The sequence below is a fragment of the Melitaea cinxia genome, chromosome 12 (assembly GCF_905220565.1).
Source record: "Melitaea cinxia chromosome 12, ilMelCinx1.1, whole genome shotgun sequence".
In the NCBI taxonomy this organism is placed as follows: domain Eukaryota; kingdom Metazoa; phylum Arthropoda; class Insecta; order Lepidoptera; family Nymphalidae; genus Melitaea; species Melitaea cinxia.
Window position 1 is genome coordinate 8,618,214 of NC_059405.1, and position 17,904 is coordinate 8,636,117.

A 17,904-nucleotide genomic window follows, 5' to 3' on the forward strand; every position below is an offset into this window, starting at 1 on the left:
AAAAATAAAAATCAAATATTAAATCTAAAGCTAAAGGTAGATACAGACTGTAAATACGGTTAAGTTATGAATATCAGTGTTGGTTATTCTTCATTACTTCATTTAAGATTAAGAACTCATAAAAATATACATATAAAGAAAACAATAAGGATGTGGATTTTGTTTTAGACAAGTGAGTATTATGAAGCATTACCATAAAAATATAATTAAATCTTGTCCTTGATAAAGTATTTTTAGTTCGATGGTGAGTAATAAGACTTCAAACCTATGGAGTGTAGAAAAAAGGAGCACCATTTTTATATATCAGAAAGTGTCAGTTCAAAATCATTAAATAGGAGACGCCACTGTACGCACGAGGGTAATTTTCAAATAAAGCGTTAAAATTAAAGTATAAGGAGAGGTAGATACATACGGCGAGAAATGCTAACGCTTTTACAATTTTTATCATAATTGTCACTTTATGTTCACTTGCAAAAGCTCTTTATAATTCATAATAATTTTTTGACTTTCAAACTTGCAAAGTTATCTAACAATCCAAATGATTTTCGAACTCGGCATACTTAACGTTCTCTATAATTGCTCACTTCATATCATACTTTTTATGATGTTAGCGCTATTTCGGTTAATTTTATACTATAATTTAACATTTGTTAGCGGACACTTTTTCAGCTGAATCCTCATAGACGATGGTGTGCATTTCTTCTACGCTCCATGGACGACTCTCCAGAGAATACACTCATTAACTTTACGGGATTAAAATTAGAAATAAAACTATCCGCGAGAGAACGAAAGTAACCGACATAGCCCACTGAAACAGTAAGTTGAAATGGCAGTGGGCTGGTCATCTGTGTCGCAGGACCAATGGCCGTTGGAGCAGACGGATCCTGGAGTGGAGACCGCGTCTTGGCAAACGCAGTGTGAAACGCAGGACGTCCTCCGGCCCGTCGGACCGACGATCTACGTAAGATTGCCGGTGTAGGCTGAATGAGGTTTGCGGAAAACCGGAATGTCTGGCGTCAACTTGATGAGGCCCTATGTCCAGCAGTGGACTGCAATAGGCTGAACTGACTGACTGACTGAAGGGCCTGTTTCACCATTGTTCCACTATTTTGACGGATGACAGTATCCGACAGTAAAAAGTTTTTAATTCGTTATTCTTTTTTACCATCGAATTCTACTACATTCATGAGATACTTCTATTCGCATATAAAATAATATATAAGTTTTAGTTTATCAATTGAGAAGAAACAGGTTCTTATGACCTATTCTATATCACACTGTCAGTTAATTTGTATCACCATCCGTCAAGTAGCGTTATCCACAACTGGTAAAACGAGCCTTTAGAATGAAGATAATTGTGTTTGCAGGCAAACGAAGAAAAACCGACTTCAATTATATCGACAAGTAATACAATGTAGGTAGACGAAAAAATAGCCAAGTAAATACACATTATCAAAAATTACTCCAAAAGTTGTAATCAGATCTGGATGAAATTTAAATGTAACCACATGATAAACATCGGCTTTCGATTAAATTAAAAATCATCAAATAATACATCCATCAATCGATACACCTAGTAAAAAGTTATGCGGATTTTCGCGAGTTTCCCTCGACTTCTCTGGGATCCCATCATCAGATCCTGGTTTCCTTATCATGGTACCAAACTAGGGATATCTTCTTTCCAACAAAAAAGAATTATCAAAATCGGTTCTTAAACGACTGAGTTATCTCCGAACATACATATATATATACATATATATATATATATTGAGTAACCTCCGTCTTTTTTTAAGTCGGTTAAAAATAAAGGAAATGTTGTGGATCTAAAACACAGACATATTATATGTCTGTGATCTAAAACAGCTTAATCGCAAAGAGATATTCCTACGGTATTAGCGAATATCAGCAATTCAGCAGCTAGGATGAACTTATAGCCTATAGGTACTAGTTCAGCAGTGATTTTCTTTTAATATTTATCCTACTCTATGGCAGTAATAGTATATTATTGTCTATGACTATTTTGTAGTGCCGTGCGACTTGAGATAGGTACCTACTGAAAATAAATTTCATTATTTCGGGTTATTCATTGTTGTTTCGTCAGAATCGTCTTAAATGTTTAATGATAGAATATTAAATTGATTTAAAAGCTATTTTTTTTATAAAAGCGACATCGAATAATTGTCCAGTTGCACCTTACCTTTTGTTTATTTATATTTTAATGGTTTTCAGATAATTATAAATTTTACAGTAAGTATTGCTTAAATATCTGATTTATACTTTTCTTTAAATTCTTTGATTTATTTACTATTAATTTCAGTCAATTATATCCTTGTCAGTCAAATAAAAAATATATATATACTTACGAATAGTATTGGTTTACATCAAGATATATATTACGTGTATACAATTATAAACATCTTTATTACTTAGATAAAGCGATATCATTTTATTATGCTGTATTTGTTTTAATTTGTTACAGCTCGTGCTTATCGAAGGGTAGTGTATGTTGAGAAGCTTAAGTTTTATAACAAAAAATTGTAAAAGTAAAAATTTGTTTATTTTTAATATAATTGGAAATAGATTTAATATTCGTAGTAAAATATCAAATTTAATCAACATGGAGGGTTGTAAAAATAATGAGTGTTTAACTAATCAAGATAAATTACTGTCAAAGAAATATTATAGAAGAGCAGAACACAGGTAAGAATTTTTAAAATAAATATTTTAAGCAGTAATAAAATTTTAATCATGATTTAATATTTTTAGTTTTTACATTATTGATAAGACCAAGGCTATATTAATGTAGAAATATTTCACTACCAATAGGCAATAAAATATTCTAACACTAATCAAAATTAAATAAAATATTTGAATAATTTGTTTCTTTTATAATGCATTAATCAAGTCTATTTAAAAAAAAAAACGAAGTTTAGTAGAGTAAAACTCCATCATCAAAGTCTGGTAAGGTTTTCATCTGGGCTGGACTTCAATTTTAATCAGTTTGACAAATACAACATTATTAAAACATTTGCAAAAATGCAAAATATACATGTTAAAAAGAATCAAAATGACGAAAATTGGAACCATATGTTTTTGGTTCTCTTATAACAATTACAATGGAAATACGCTCAAAGTTCATATTATTCATTTTCTAAGTTTAGGTGTTACTCGTTCTTATCGGTCCCTATTTTAAAAGGCGTTAAAACACTCCTAGGCTTTTTTTAATAGCAGTGAGAACAAAAAGATATATTTAACCTATTAAACAAAAGCCCATAATATGTGTATGATGATGACATACGATAGAGCTACATTTCATTTAGATTTAGGAGTAAATTAATATTATAACCAGCTGTGCCCGCGACTTTGTCCTTGTGGAAATCAACAAAAAAGTTATTGTTAATTTTGCAGAGTAATAAAATAAATAAATTTCTGCGACAAAAATAGCCTAAGCTACTCCTTATTACATAAGCTATCTGCCGGTGAAAGTCCCGTCAAAATCGATCCAGCTGTTTCAGAGATTAGCCGGAACAAAAAAAAAAACAAACAGAAAAAATTGTAAAAAATGTTATTTTGGTATATGTACTGTGTATACATCTATATGGATTTAGTAAAAAGCTGTTATTTTAGTATTACAAACAGATACTCCATTTTTATTTATTTGCATATATAAATAAAAAACAAAAAATATACCATTTTTCTTCTTATTTTTACCACTCCACCTAGAAAGTTTTCTAAAAAGTTAAAACTAAATGGTTTTTGTAAAAAAATAAGTTGGATGAAGTACGTTTTTGTTTTTTTTTTTCATCCTCTAAAAGTTTTGTAACCTCTGCTTTACATGTATTTTTATGATAAATTTCAACATTATTTGTTTTGTTATGCTTACTTGGGTACGCATAACCATATATGAGATAAGATCATTGTTAATATATATTTTTTTTTCTTTTATTATATTCTGTTCAACTCATTGACTGAATGAGACCTGGCCCATGTCTTTCAACACTCATTTGTCAATAACCATTAAGTCTGATTTTTTCCTTTAATAAGGTAGGTAGTTTAAAAAGACTCCAGAAACTACAAATTGTATTATATTGTACAAAAGACTAACTGTTTTGTATATGCATAATTTGAAAAAGTCAATTTATATAAAATTATGTGGTGTCATGGGACACCAGGTAGGAACGAAGTTCCTTCGGATAGTATAGAAGTAACACAATTTGAAAAAAAAAGTTGAATTTTATATATATTTTCTAGTTCTTGATTTTTTTTAATTTTGTTGATAGGTTTTTAATTAAGTACATAAAATTATTTAGGAAATTTAGTATTTCAGAAAATAATAAATACCGTAAAATAAAATAAATCAAACAAAATAATATTAATATTTTAGTTTTACAAATGTCATATTATACAGTCGTGTGACTGATATTACGTCACTTCCGTTATATATTTTTCTTACGGTTTTAGTATCACATTTTTTCAGTTCGGTCGCCCAGCCAAATGTCCAGCCTGCCGTAAGGAACTTCGTTCCAATAAACTATTGACAGTAATGTAACTAATTTTGATGAAGTAAATATATATTTTGGTAATAATGATAATATACGAAACTTTATTTACAATATATATCGTATTTTAACTTTACACGATAACGATTTTATTAAAAAAATTACGTCAGATTCGAACCGTGACCCGTCAAAATGTTATCGTAGAGGTGAATATCTAACTAACGATTCACTTATTTGGAGAATACTCTTACAGTAATAGCAGAACGCTTGGAACGAACGGTTGCTTTGGATCGTTTCTGTTTTGGCCTGTAATTTGTTAATTATAATTAAAATGCCGGATGCATTCGAGGTAGCTTACCCGTTATCGCCGTCACTGAGTCCACAGGAAATACGCGCTCGCGCCAATTCGGCGACTAAGCGTAAACCAGTGGTGACATTTCTCGCGGGCAACGTCGCCGTCGAAATACCCGATAAATCTGTTGTTGGCATGTACAATCCCTTGGTCAAAAGTGACAAAACTGATGCAGAACTAGATGCATTTGCAGAATCGCTCACGACGACGCGCAGTGCTTGGTTTGATAAAAGAGAGATACAGCATAGGTATGTATTTTTGGAGGATACTATATACATATTTAGTGTAAAAGTCACTGACGGTGTTCGGGTATGAGGAATTTGGTCAAATTCTTAAAAGGAATGCGACTCAGAAATCCACACTACCATTAACCTATTTATCTGTAATAATAATCATGCTCTTTCTTGTAACCAAAACTTAAGTTATAAAATCACTGAAGACAAGCTTATAGGTAACCTTACTTACAATCTTATAAGAAACCTTACTTATAAGATTGATTACGCTTAAGACAACACTTTTGTGCAGTAGTCAAATCAACTACCAACGACCACCGCTAGTTACAATTGTTGTGGTCTGGTCTATTTATTTTGTGTATGTTTCTGGACCGTGGTTTCGTTCTACTTGAGACCGGCGTGTATAAGGCGTTTAAAAATTACCACACCACTTATTTAAGGGAAAACATAGAACAAAGTAATTAACATTAATATAATATTTTATTTGGTAGGTATAACCACACAGTAAAAATACAATATTGTATTACTAACTGTACCCTACGTGCGTTGCCATTTTTTTTTTTTTTTCGTTGCACCAACTCGGAATCCTTTGTGGGTTCATACACAACACTGCTGAAGATCATAACACGATCAAATGCATAGTTTACGATTCTATAAAGGACAAACAGACAAACATTCATTTTTATATATAAAGATGTAATTTATGTTTTGAAAAAGGCCGTTCAGCTTAGCCGCACTTATTGCGTTAAACTATTTTAAGTATGATAAAAGAACTATTCGAATTGAAATATTCGAAAAACCTATATATTTAAATGGAAAATTCGTTTTTTCTTGCTGTTATACTATCTAAAATAGTTAACATAGGTTATATACCTATATGCCAGAGGCGATTAAGACTACCGCGGATCCTGCCAATGACAAATAAGGAATGAGACGGGATTTCCTTTTAGTTATCAGTTTGCTGTGTGGTTACGGCAGTAAGAATGTGAATGAAGAGTGCTCTAGTGCGGGGTATTCAGACTTTGTGTATTGTCTTGTATTTGCTGTTTACGTTATAATTTTGATCATAAATCTTTGTACGTTTTTGTCGAATTAATTTTAGTATAATACTCACTACTCCCGCGACTTTGTCTACGTGGAATATCTTTTTGGATATATCTTTTGGTTTATTTTGGATTTTTTTTCTTTTATTGATTTTAGGGACTTTTATCCTACAAGGACACGCCAGTCCCATTCTAACTCTTACAAAAGAATCGCAACACGTACAAAAAACTTAAACAAAAATACCTCAATTTATATATTCATTCATTTTTTTTAATTTATTATATACATACATATATATATATATATATATATATATATATATATATATATATATATATATATATGAAAATGTCGTTTTATCCCAGTTTTTAGACAATGAAAAAATGGCTGCAATAGCGTTAGAATACGATGGTAAATTTCGCACATGTCAAAAAAGCTGTAATAGCTCAGGTAGGAAATCGGTCGGTCGCGATCGACTGAAAAGAGCACGGTTCAGATCCTCCAATTTCCAGATCAATTATTATTATTTTTATTTCTAACTGCACTCGTTATTTTTTATTTAAATAGCCAGTTCTTGTTTTTCATTATTATATCGGTAAAATTGAAAAATATTATTGATATTTTATCATTATTATTTAGTATAAATTTTTTTTATTTTTGATTTTTTATATTTTTTACTATTGTCGCTAAAAAAATATTATTTATATTTTATAAATATGTAATTCGTATTAAATATGATTTCCAAAAAACACAATTTACTAAAAATACCGAGCTGAGCTCGGTCACTCAGGTACTTACTTCATTAAGTTTTAAATAACTGCTGCAAATAAAAAATCCGTATTTACTGTATGTATTGTTTTGACGTTTTATTATATTTACTAGTTATTTTTTCTCTACTATTGTGATTGTAATGTAATTTTTGTTAATGTGTCTAAGAGTCAAGAGACACGTTAAGTACTTATTGTAAGAAAAACGCTTGGTAAAGAATGAAGTTATACTCGTATGTTACTTGTAGTGAAATCGCTTCAGCCTGTAATATCCCACTGCTGTGCATATTCCCTATCTAGGGTGAAAGATGAGAACCCTCAAGGACAGATATTCAAATCGTAAATAAATATTTGTATAAACACAAATATCTACTCCGAGCGGAAATCGAACCCACTACTGTCGGTGTCTAGACGCCGCCGACACGGCACACGTAACATTACACTATAGCGGTCGCAAATACAAAACTCGTTGGTGCTATTTATTATTTAGCGGTTATCTGAAAATTTTTGGGTAAAATTATAAAATACTTTGACATAATTTCGTAACTAACTGATAAAAAAGCACTCTGTTTCATTAAATAAATTTTATATCAAATAATTTTATATATTTCATTTAAATAAATAAATAAATACATTGTATGTCCAAATAATTAAATCTTTTTGTATAAGTATTTATAATTGCAAAAAATAAAATAAGTACGTTTAGAAAAGATAGCACGTAGGTAATTAAAAATGTATTAAAATAAAAGATTTTTCCATTGTTTTTGCTTACAATAAGTTGTTTTACTTTTCGCTAATGTGACTATCTATTATTCTAATCTAAACCAGTATATTGTGATTTAATTGCTTTTAATTATATAAATAGTTAATAACTGGTTTTTTTTATTATATTTGGTTTTCGGTATTTCGATTATGCAATTGTGGTACCGGTACCAATAATTTCGAAAACTATTGTAGGTAGGTGATTGTTAAAATAATTAGAGTATTATTAGACTAGCTGCATCTCGCGGTTGCACTATCGTAATATGATGTCGTGGGAATGTCGGGATAAAAAGTAGGCTATGTGTACGGATTTCCAACTATCTACGTATCAAGATTCATTACAATCGGTTCAGAAGTTTTTTTTTTTGTGAAGGAGTAACAGACATCATTCGTCACAAACTTCTGCATTTAATAATTATATTTGTAGGACTGAACATTTAAATCCTTAATTAGGATATAGTATCAGCTTTTTAATAAATTAGTTTTATGGCAATCGCTCAGATGTTATATTTTATGTTTAATTTATGCGCTTCTTTATGATATAATTATTATGTGTAGGTTATCTAATGATATATATTAAGTAGATATATAAATTTTCTTCCTTATAAGTCAAATGTAATAAAATGAAAGGTCTCCATTCCATTTTAAATTCTATACCTGCATTATTTTATTATATTACACATATTTACCTATTTATCAATTACTTCAGTGAACTAGTAATCAGCTGATAAAGCGAGAGGTCGCGGGGAAACCGCTTTTGTGGGGGGCTATGGTCGACGTAGGCTGTCGGCGTAAATGGCGTCAGACCGTCAGTACAGGCGTAATCGTTTGCCGCGTCACAACGTTTACTTTGTATTTCAATTTATTATCATATATCTTTATCGCGATCTTGTTAGTTAAGTGTAGTATAATACGCCGTGAGTTCGATGTGCTTATGGTAAATTAATTCAAACAAAAAAGTTCTCAGTTTTAAAACTCCTTAAACTAAAACTACTTGTGTTCCAAGTGCTGTGAATTAATAACAAAGTATAATAATTATGATAAATATCGTTAAATGTAACATTTTTTCTTATAAAAACTTTATACGTACATTTACATTTGTAAATGCGCAAAACGAAGGTCGTATTTGTTTTGTCTTTTCTTTGTAGGATTCCAGAGTTTTGAAAGTTTGTTTATAAATTGAAAATATAAGTTTGTTTTTTACATTATACTATTTTATATTCATAATATGTATGGTTGCTTGTGAAAATAAACTAAGACAAAGGCGGTATGTGACTCACACTGACTCCTTCATGTTACATTTTTTTGCTCCTGTACTAATTTTTAAAACATTTATATAATTAATGTACGTTGTCCTTGATTTCAAAGTGAAGATTCCATTTGAATAAAAACTATATATTTTTTATTTCTTTTAAGGAATCAAGCTGGCTTAACTTAGGAAATTTCATATCACATAAAGACAATATATTACAACTTCTTTCTTAGTATTGTACTTTTGATAGTAAATAAATCCAGGATATTGGCAATTTTCAGAGTTATTTAATACGAGTGGGCATTGTTGCCTGGCGAATTTATATCGATTAGTGCGTCTCCTGGCAGATTCCCCCAGCCGTCCTGCATCCGCTCCCTACGGAATCTTGCCACAAATAACGGCACCTATAGGGAAAGCATTACGCCTATAGTTTTGCGCACGTCGTATTTACATAAAATCAAATAGTCATTAACCTAATTTTATTTGCATAAATTACAAAAGTTATTTTTTTTTTTAACTTTGTTACATTCAAGGATATCCTCTCAAGCGCTTGCTGCCTGTTACTAACGAAAAGGATTGTGACAATTTGTAATGTAAATTACAGCGCGTATTAGAAAGGCATTTAGTAATTAACAAATTATAAAACAGCAACATTGTTATTATAATTGTGTGTGTGTTGTGAGGATGAGGTATCAAGGAATTATGGCGAATGGAACATCAGATATGTTTCCCAACTCGGCCATTACAAATGGATCATCATATGGCAAAGGAGACAGATACACGGCGGCTCCTAATGAGTGAGTTGGAGTTCTATTTTTGTTTTGGAATTTTTTTGTGATATGTCACGATATTCACGGTCAAAAACAACGCGTAAATGTGCAAAATAATTAAACAAAATACTAATAGTAATGCTTAAAATATAATTTATTTACCTGCAGTATGCAACGTATAACTCGAGAATTTTTATTGAGTAACGTTATACGTACATTATTTGTGTTGCTAAAACTATACGTTTATTAAGTTAAAAGTATGCTGCTGTAATGAAATCATTTCATGTATTTATTAATAATGTAAATAATGTAAAAAAAAAACCATAATTATAAAACATACCAATCCGTAAAGCGTGAACCCATCCTACTATCAGACATAAATAGGACATCGTCATCTTATGAATGTGATATTTTATCGAAGTTTAGTCATTCAAGTCGAAAATATACTTGGATTACAGGAAAAGATTCACTGAAAAAGAGTCACTGGAAAAATAGCGTAAGGCCATTTAGATATGTAGTATCTGTACGTTTACTTACGACTTTCAAACGTGTTACACGTATGTTTTCTTGCGACTTTCAAACGCGTTAAGTTTAATCATCATCATCATCACTTCAGCTTATCACTGTCCACTGCTGGACATACAAGTTCGAGCCAAAAATGGCGTGAACTCATATGTTTTGCCCATAGTCACCACGCTGGGCATCCATGTTAAATCTTTTTCTTTTACTACTACTACTACTACTCATTATGGGGTAAGAAATTGGCGTTATCACGCCGTCTGAGCAGACTTTGCCAGGAACTCTCGTTTTCGACTATAGATTTAACTATGATCAGCAGTGAGATATCGGAACTGATAACAGAAATCAAAATTTGCCATGGCTCTTCGTATACTCGACATTCTTGAATAACGTGCTGAGAGGTATCTTCAAGAGTATCACACTGATGATATTGTGGTGTTAGCTCCCTCCTAGCCATTATCACTATAGCTAGATACCTCGCAAAGCAATCACGCCCTGGGGCCTGCACCAGTCGGAAGGTTAACGGTTTTTTACATTCAACCCACTCCTGCAAAACAGGCCTTATCGCTTCTCTTATTGAATTGCCGGCAAAGGATTGGGCCAAACGTTCCTTCCATTTGCTAAACATCAATTCTTAAACCTTGAATTTTCATCGCTTCCATTTGTATTTTAAAATCCATGTTCATGTCAAAATTCATGTCTCGATGTATCGAATCTCTCGTGCTATAGTCTCGAAATTGAGATAAGCCGAAGCCCCGGGACGGGATTTTCCGGGACACAAACTAACAAAACCCGACAAAATATGTGAAATTTTATACAAACAATGAGACGAATTGATCCAGTCGTACATGATTTTTACGCTTAGCAACACATAGCGGTTCAATTTTATTCCTATAGATAGATAGATATTTTCAAAGTGCAGTAAACACATTCTCAGTATGTGGAATGGGCATGCACCAGAGCTGTCACCTCCAGTAAACATTAATTATTGGGATATGACACTCACAAGCGCCAATGTTTAAATTCGTATTATCACCTGACACCTGACTTGCTTTTCGATGACATACTGTTGTTCCATGTTTCAATTCGAAAATAAATTTCGTGTCAAGACCAAAATATCTGTTTACTTTTAATGTGCAAGCTTAATCCAGTTAATACTATTACGATTTTGATTATTTTAAAATATAAATTCAAATAGGTCAATTTTCTTTATTCTAAAAATCATCTTTTTTTTATTTTATTTATTTTTTTATTTTTTTATATATCATCTTCCATTTTATATTTAAAGAGTAAGTCAATGTTTTTATTGTATTTCAAATAAACACATTACATAAACAGATAACAGGAATAATAATTGAATAATAAGAATAACAGGCTTTTTTAAGCTAAGAATAGCGTATTTAAGTTAATATTAAAGTTAAACATTGTGTCATTGACGAAGTTCGTCAAGTTATACGCCTACTGCGATGTATTCAGGTCAGAACTGAGTATGTTTACATATTTCTCTGTTTCGTATATTTCGTATCCGGTAGTATAATACGTCAGTGCGGTTTGTTAGGATATGCGGTACGAATTATAATTATAACAGAGATCAAAATAATTGTGTTTGCAGACAAACGAAAAAAAAACCGACTTCAATTACATCGACAAGTAATACAACGTAGATCGACGAACAATTAGTCAAATAACTACGCGTTATCAAAGATTACTCAAAAAGTTGTTATCAGATCTCGATAAAATTTAAATGTGACCACATGATAAACATCAGCTTTTGATTAAATTAAAAATTATGAAAATCGGTATATCCAGTAAAAAGTTATTACGGATTTTCGAGAGTTTCCCTCGATTTCTCTGGGATTCCATCATCATATCCTGGTTTCCTTATCATGGTACTAAACTAGGGATATCCCCTTTCCAACAAAAGAAGAATTATCAAAATCGGTACGTCCAGTAGAAAGTTATGCGGTATAATACAACGTAGGCCGACGAAAAAAGCGTCAAGTAAAAACGCATTATTAGATATAACTCGAAAAGTAGTTGTTAGATCTCAAATAAATTTAAATGGGACCAATTGGCACACACCACCTTTCGATTAAAACAAAATTTGTCGAAATCGGTCCACCCGGTCAAAAGTTCTGATGTAACATACATAAAAAAAAAAAAAAAATACAGTCGAATTGAGAACCTCCTCCTTTTTTGGAAGTCGGTTAAAAAGGAGAAGGTTCTCAATTCGACTGTATTTTTTTTAATTACCTTAGAACTTTTACTGGGTTCACCGATTTTGATGATTCATTACGGCTTTATGAGTAATCTTTGATAACGTTCATTTACTTGACTACTATTTTGTCGTCTACCTACGTAGTATTACTTGTCGATGTAGTTGAAGTCGATTTTTTCGTTTGCGAGCAAATACAATTGTTCGCCTACCTACGATGTATTAATTCCTTACTGCTCGATGTAATTAAAGACGGTTCTTTTCATGTGCAAGACACAATTGTTATCTATATAAATAAAAGTGATTTGCCGAAATAAATGCATAAATTCCGAACGACTGCACCAAATTGGATAATTCTCTTTCATGTTCGTTATTGCCGGTATTTTATTTAAAGGGTTTTTGAAAGGTTTAATAAAAATGGTGATACGAAGTTTGCGTGATCAGCTAGTACCTATGTTCAAAAATGTTAGAAAAGATGATTAGCGTATTGAGACTCAAAAGTTCATAGCACATCACCTACGGCTGTTTCGAATCGTAAATTCGATGTAAAAGATATGTAATTGATATGCTGTAATGTGATATGCAATTTTCGAGTTGCGTGACCGTGCTCGTCAACCGACTAGTAAGAGTGATAGAAACAATCGCGATAATGATAACACAATTCCGTCGCGTCGCGGACGTGGCAATTGCTCGCTAGGGAATTTTTATTGCTTATTATAGTCATCACAATTTAATAGGCCTGTTTTGACATTTGTCATCGTGATGTAAATAGTGAAGTAAGCATACGACTCGGTACTCGATACGATAAATCGATTCAAGTTTGTATGTGTAGGTCGATTTGATTATGTAAAGTGCATTGGTTAGAGTTAGTGGTGGTAGATAATTTGAAATAATACAATGGTACAAAAAGGCAATTTGTCCTTATTTTATATTTTTTAAATTGTTTTCTAATGTTTATACGAATTTTACTCATTATAATGAAACAACTTTTTCGGATTTTATCGCAGTTTATTCGGTTCGGTTAGCGCCAAGCTCTTTCTTTTCAGTAAAGACACAATATTAATAAGTATTAAAATTTAATGAAACGCTGATGAAATTCAGTAATTAGGTTACAACAGTAGTATTAAAAAAAAAAAAAAAAAAAAAAAAACTTATAACGTAACTATTTTTGAGACGTTTCGTAATAATTAGAAATTGCATGCTACTGTAAAGTAAGCGCGAAAAGAATAGTCCTAATATATGTATTCTATCATATTATTTAACGCACAAAAAAAAAATGTACCTATGTTTTAAAAACACTTAATGTGTAAATTAATAATTGTTTTATTGTTTCTTACAGACTCGCTCTATGTTACATTCTAGGGTCTTTCTCAAATGACAAAACGGGCCTATTATATTGTGATGACTATATATTAACGTAGCTGATTTCATAATTGCGGAATACTGTACCATCTTTATCAACATGAATAATATTTACTTATTTTTACTCGACTGTCAAGAAGGTTATTTTCTATAACAGATAATGCAACTTCGACTAGCCCGGTGGCGCAGTTTGCAGTGATTCTTGTTTTGTATTGCGGCGGTTGCGGGTTCGATTTCCGCCTCGAGTCTGGGTGTGATAATTGTATTTATTTATTTATCTATAAGTATTATTTATATATATTTATCGAAAAAAAAAACGCAGCTATGTCAGTCGGCTGTTACCTATAAGTATAACCCAAGCATTATGTTGCTTACCGTAGGAACAGTCACCCATGTCTGTATGTTATAGATATTGATTTATTTATTTAAATAAACACCTCTCACTGTTTTTTACTGATAAAATCTTGTAGAATAGTATTTTTTTTATCAAATATTACCTAATTTTATAAAGAAATAGTTTAATTAAGAATACTTACCAAACATGTTTTAAAATAATATCGGAATTTGTGGAAGCTAGCAATAAAACATTTGCCCTCTAATTTTTGTACGTACTATTTAGTTGCTAGGTTAAAACAGATGTTTGAACGTATATTTTAATTTAATTGTTAATTGTGTGTTATCCAAGCTTCGTTATTGTAATTGATGACTGATTTTTTTCATATTTCCATATCTCATTGTATACATGCAGTGTAAATTATTTGTATCGATTCACCTTGTGTATTGGTATACTCGTAAGGTCCGGGTATCCCAATAGTACCTACAGAAGAAAGGGGCTTTTACTTTTCTTTAAGAGCCTATATTTTAATTTAATTTAGACAAATAAGTAGAATTAAATAATAAAAACCCATTTTATGAATTAAATAACCCTTTATAACATTTTTAGGCAACCTATTCTAAAACCACAATGATAGGTATGTAAAGGGTTTGATAAAAAAAAGTTACATACAAAAATATGGTTTTGATTTCGGTCTTATTGGTATTAAAATTAAAAAAAAAATACAGATACAAACTAAAAAAAAATCGTTGAATAAGAAAGTTATAAATACCTACTTTGATAATGTATTTGTGATAATGGTAAGGACCAATAATAATTTGAATTAAATTTATTATTTATCTACTGATTACAAAGTCGGATTAAATGCATAATATGTAGGTACTATACCTAGTACTTACAATCGATTACATGACATTTAAAGCAATTAATCGTTAAATGGGCTGAAGACATTCAAATCAGAAAAATATTTATTAATTGATAAAGAAGCTGCACAACTGAAAGCCATTAAACCCACGAATTATTTTATAAAAAAGCTGGATTGTTACGCTTGTCGAAGCAAATAAACCAACATTTATTAAATGGTTTGTCTGTTAATTAAAACGATTATTTTCCAAGCTTTTTAATCAGTATCTTTATATGTACTTAATTTAGTTTAAGAAAAAGTACTTGCTAATTTATTGGTATAATTAGCAAATTAGACTTAAAATTAAGAAATATTGTAAGGAATGTTATAACGGTCGTAATTAAATATTTAGAAATATTATTTTCGTTTGTCCATCCAACTGCTGGCTTTGAAATACACAGGCTGAAGACAGGCTGCGTCTTCGGTGCGACAAAGCCAGCCCTGCGGTCACCAACCCGTCTGCCCAGTGTGGTGGCTATGGGCAAAACACAAGAGTTCACGCCATTTTTGGCGCCAACTTGTGGAGGCCTATGTCCAGCTAGACTATACTAGGCAGCTGAACTATATTAGGCTGAAATGATTATGATGATGATAATGATTGTGTTCATACAGATTTGAATTTCTTTAAAATTATTTTTGAAGTCGAGCGAAGCATTAAAACAATGCATAATATTTCTTCGTGTTTTACCTTCAGATTAAAAAATTAAATAGTAATTGTTTCATTTAATTTCACCAGAATAAGATGTGTTACGCAAACCAGATTCGATATAACAGAGAATTCGATACACACTTCGTTATATTTTTTTATACTTATACATATAATAAAATTAAGGAAATATAAAACCTATTTCTGAGTAAACCCTATCCAAAAATGTTTCCTCCCGCTTAAAATTCGTTAGAAAAATTCGAATGGGAGTGTTGTAGACGTTCCTAAACAGCTAGTTTGCAATCAAGTAACTCTTTAAACTTTGAGCTATTTTAACTCGACCGACGATTGCCGAGGCGTTTAAAAGGCCTTGAAGGGTTGATATAAAAATGGACAGTGTGGAAAACGGTTGACCCGACCAATATTTGGTTGATGTCAACGACCTTGGTCGCGAGCGCATCTCATCAAAAAAGAACTGACAAGTTGAGTCAACCACCGACCGTGTAGAATGAATACAAAAATTGGCTGACCCGACCAAGGACACGACGGTCGGCGGTCGATCCCGACCGTGTAGAAGGCCTTTTACTGTACGTCATTCTTATTAGCTGATTAACTTATTAGTTGATTCACATAATTGTCTACGACAATTATTAGTGTACATTGTTTTTGTTTGTTTTATATTCAAGTTGTATGGAAAAAATTAGATCTTTTTATATATATGCAAAAACACTTCGTCCTCGTCGTGTAGTGTTTCTGATTAGGTATATTTAAAAACGTTTTGCTAGTTATAATATGTATAGCCATAGTAAGTATATATAAATGAATAACATAATATGTTCCAACTAGGACAATCAATCTGGGTTTAGACACGTGTAACAGACGAGCAAATGCCATGACCACGATAAACATCTGCATGACCTATAAAAATGATTGTCGTGTTTGGGGATTAAACAAGCGAATAAAAAAAGGAAAAGTATAGTATAGAAGAATAAAGAAAAGTAGAAGTAATAAAAAATGCCTAATATTATAACGAGAGCAATTGTATAGTGTTTTATTAATTTTTATCTTGTATTCTTGTTGTATCAGTTGTTGTCCATGTTATTTTGAGTATAATAAATAAATAAATAAATAAATATTTACACAATACACACACGGTCGTCTGTTCCTAAAGTAAGCAACTTAATGCTTGTGTTATAGGTAACAGCCGACTGGTATATAGCTACATATTTTTTTTTCGATAAACATACTTATAAAATTCGTATTCGTGTCGTAATTTTTCTCGAAAATGAAAAATTAAAAAACGAATTTGTAGGTCTGAACAGGCTCTACAAGTTTTATTTCAAACATTTTTCGATATTTTTCACGAGAAAAAAGGAAATAGCGAAAAACAATTTTTTCTCCCAAAATTTGTGGCTTACATCTCGATAACGATGATCGATACGTGAAAAATGTATAGGACCTCAATTGTAGATCGTAAAAAGAGCAACAAAAAAGTATTCTATAAAAATTTTCGTATCTCAACGGGGAACCGAGTTATGATAAAAAAACTGAGTTTAACCCTTTTTTCAAGATGGCGGAAAACCCACAAGGTTATTTTGGTCGACAATTTGAACTCAAGCTTTTCTAGCCACCCCCCCCCCCCCCCACGTAATATCCAAAATTTGGCTTTCTCGGTTCATTTGCATTTCTAACCCGATTTTTCCGACGTAATGACTGGACTATACTACGAGTACAGACTCGTAGGTCAGCCGTTGAGCTAAGTGGACAGGAATCCGAGATTTTGATAGTAATAATTTATTTTTGTTTCAGAATTTTCGTGAACCGATCACTGCATCTAGAAAATGTTAAATTTTACGGGTTCGACATGGATTACACATTAGCTGGTGAGTATATATTAATATTATATGAGTATACACATATTATTATGTAAATATCAATTTGTACCGTTAATATATAATTCTTATCATTATGTGACCTTACATATAATCCGAATTGGATATTTTGGTCATAAGTTTAATGACGATAATATATGAATCATATTTTACGATTACTAAAATGATATTTGACGTAAAAAATCGTATTTTAATGCTCAATCAATTTGAAAATGATAATGAATTACATATAATAGACATGCGTACTTAATACGTTTTTCTTTCAAACAAAATTGAATACACACATAGTTGAACACGTGCTCGTACAAACAATAAACTAAATATAATTATTGCGGGAATCTTTAACAACAAAA

The 17,904-nt window shown here is 31.3% G+C and overlaps 1 protein-coding gene across 1 annotated transcript in view; it reads left to right on the forward strand.

Annotated features, from left to right (window-relative positions):
* The first annotated feature begins 4,830 nt into the window (after positions 1-4,830).
* The window catches only part of LOC123658371 (cytosolic purine 5'-nucleotidase), a 41,499-nt gene continuing 28,425 nt past the window's right edge, over positions 4,831-17,904 (forward strand). Inside the window, exons 1-2 of the mRNA XM_045593804.1 lie at positions 4,831-5,099; positions 17,469-17,542. Coding sequence (XP_045449760.1) covers positions 4,831-5,099; positions 17,469-17,542 — 343 coding nt within the window. The remainder of the gene's footprint in view (positions 5,100-17,468; positions 17,543-17,904) is intronic.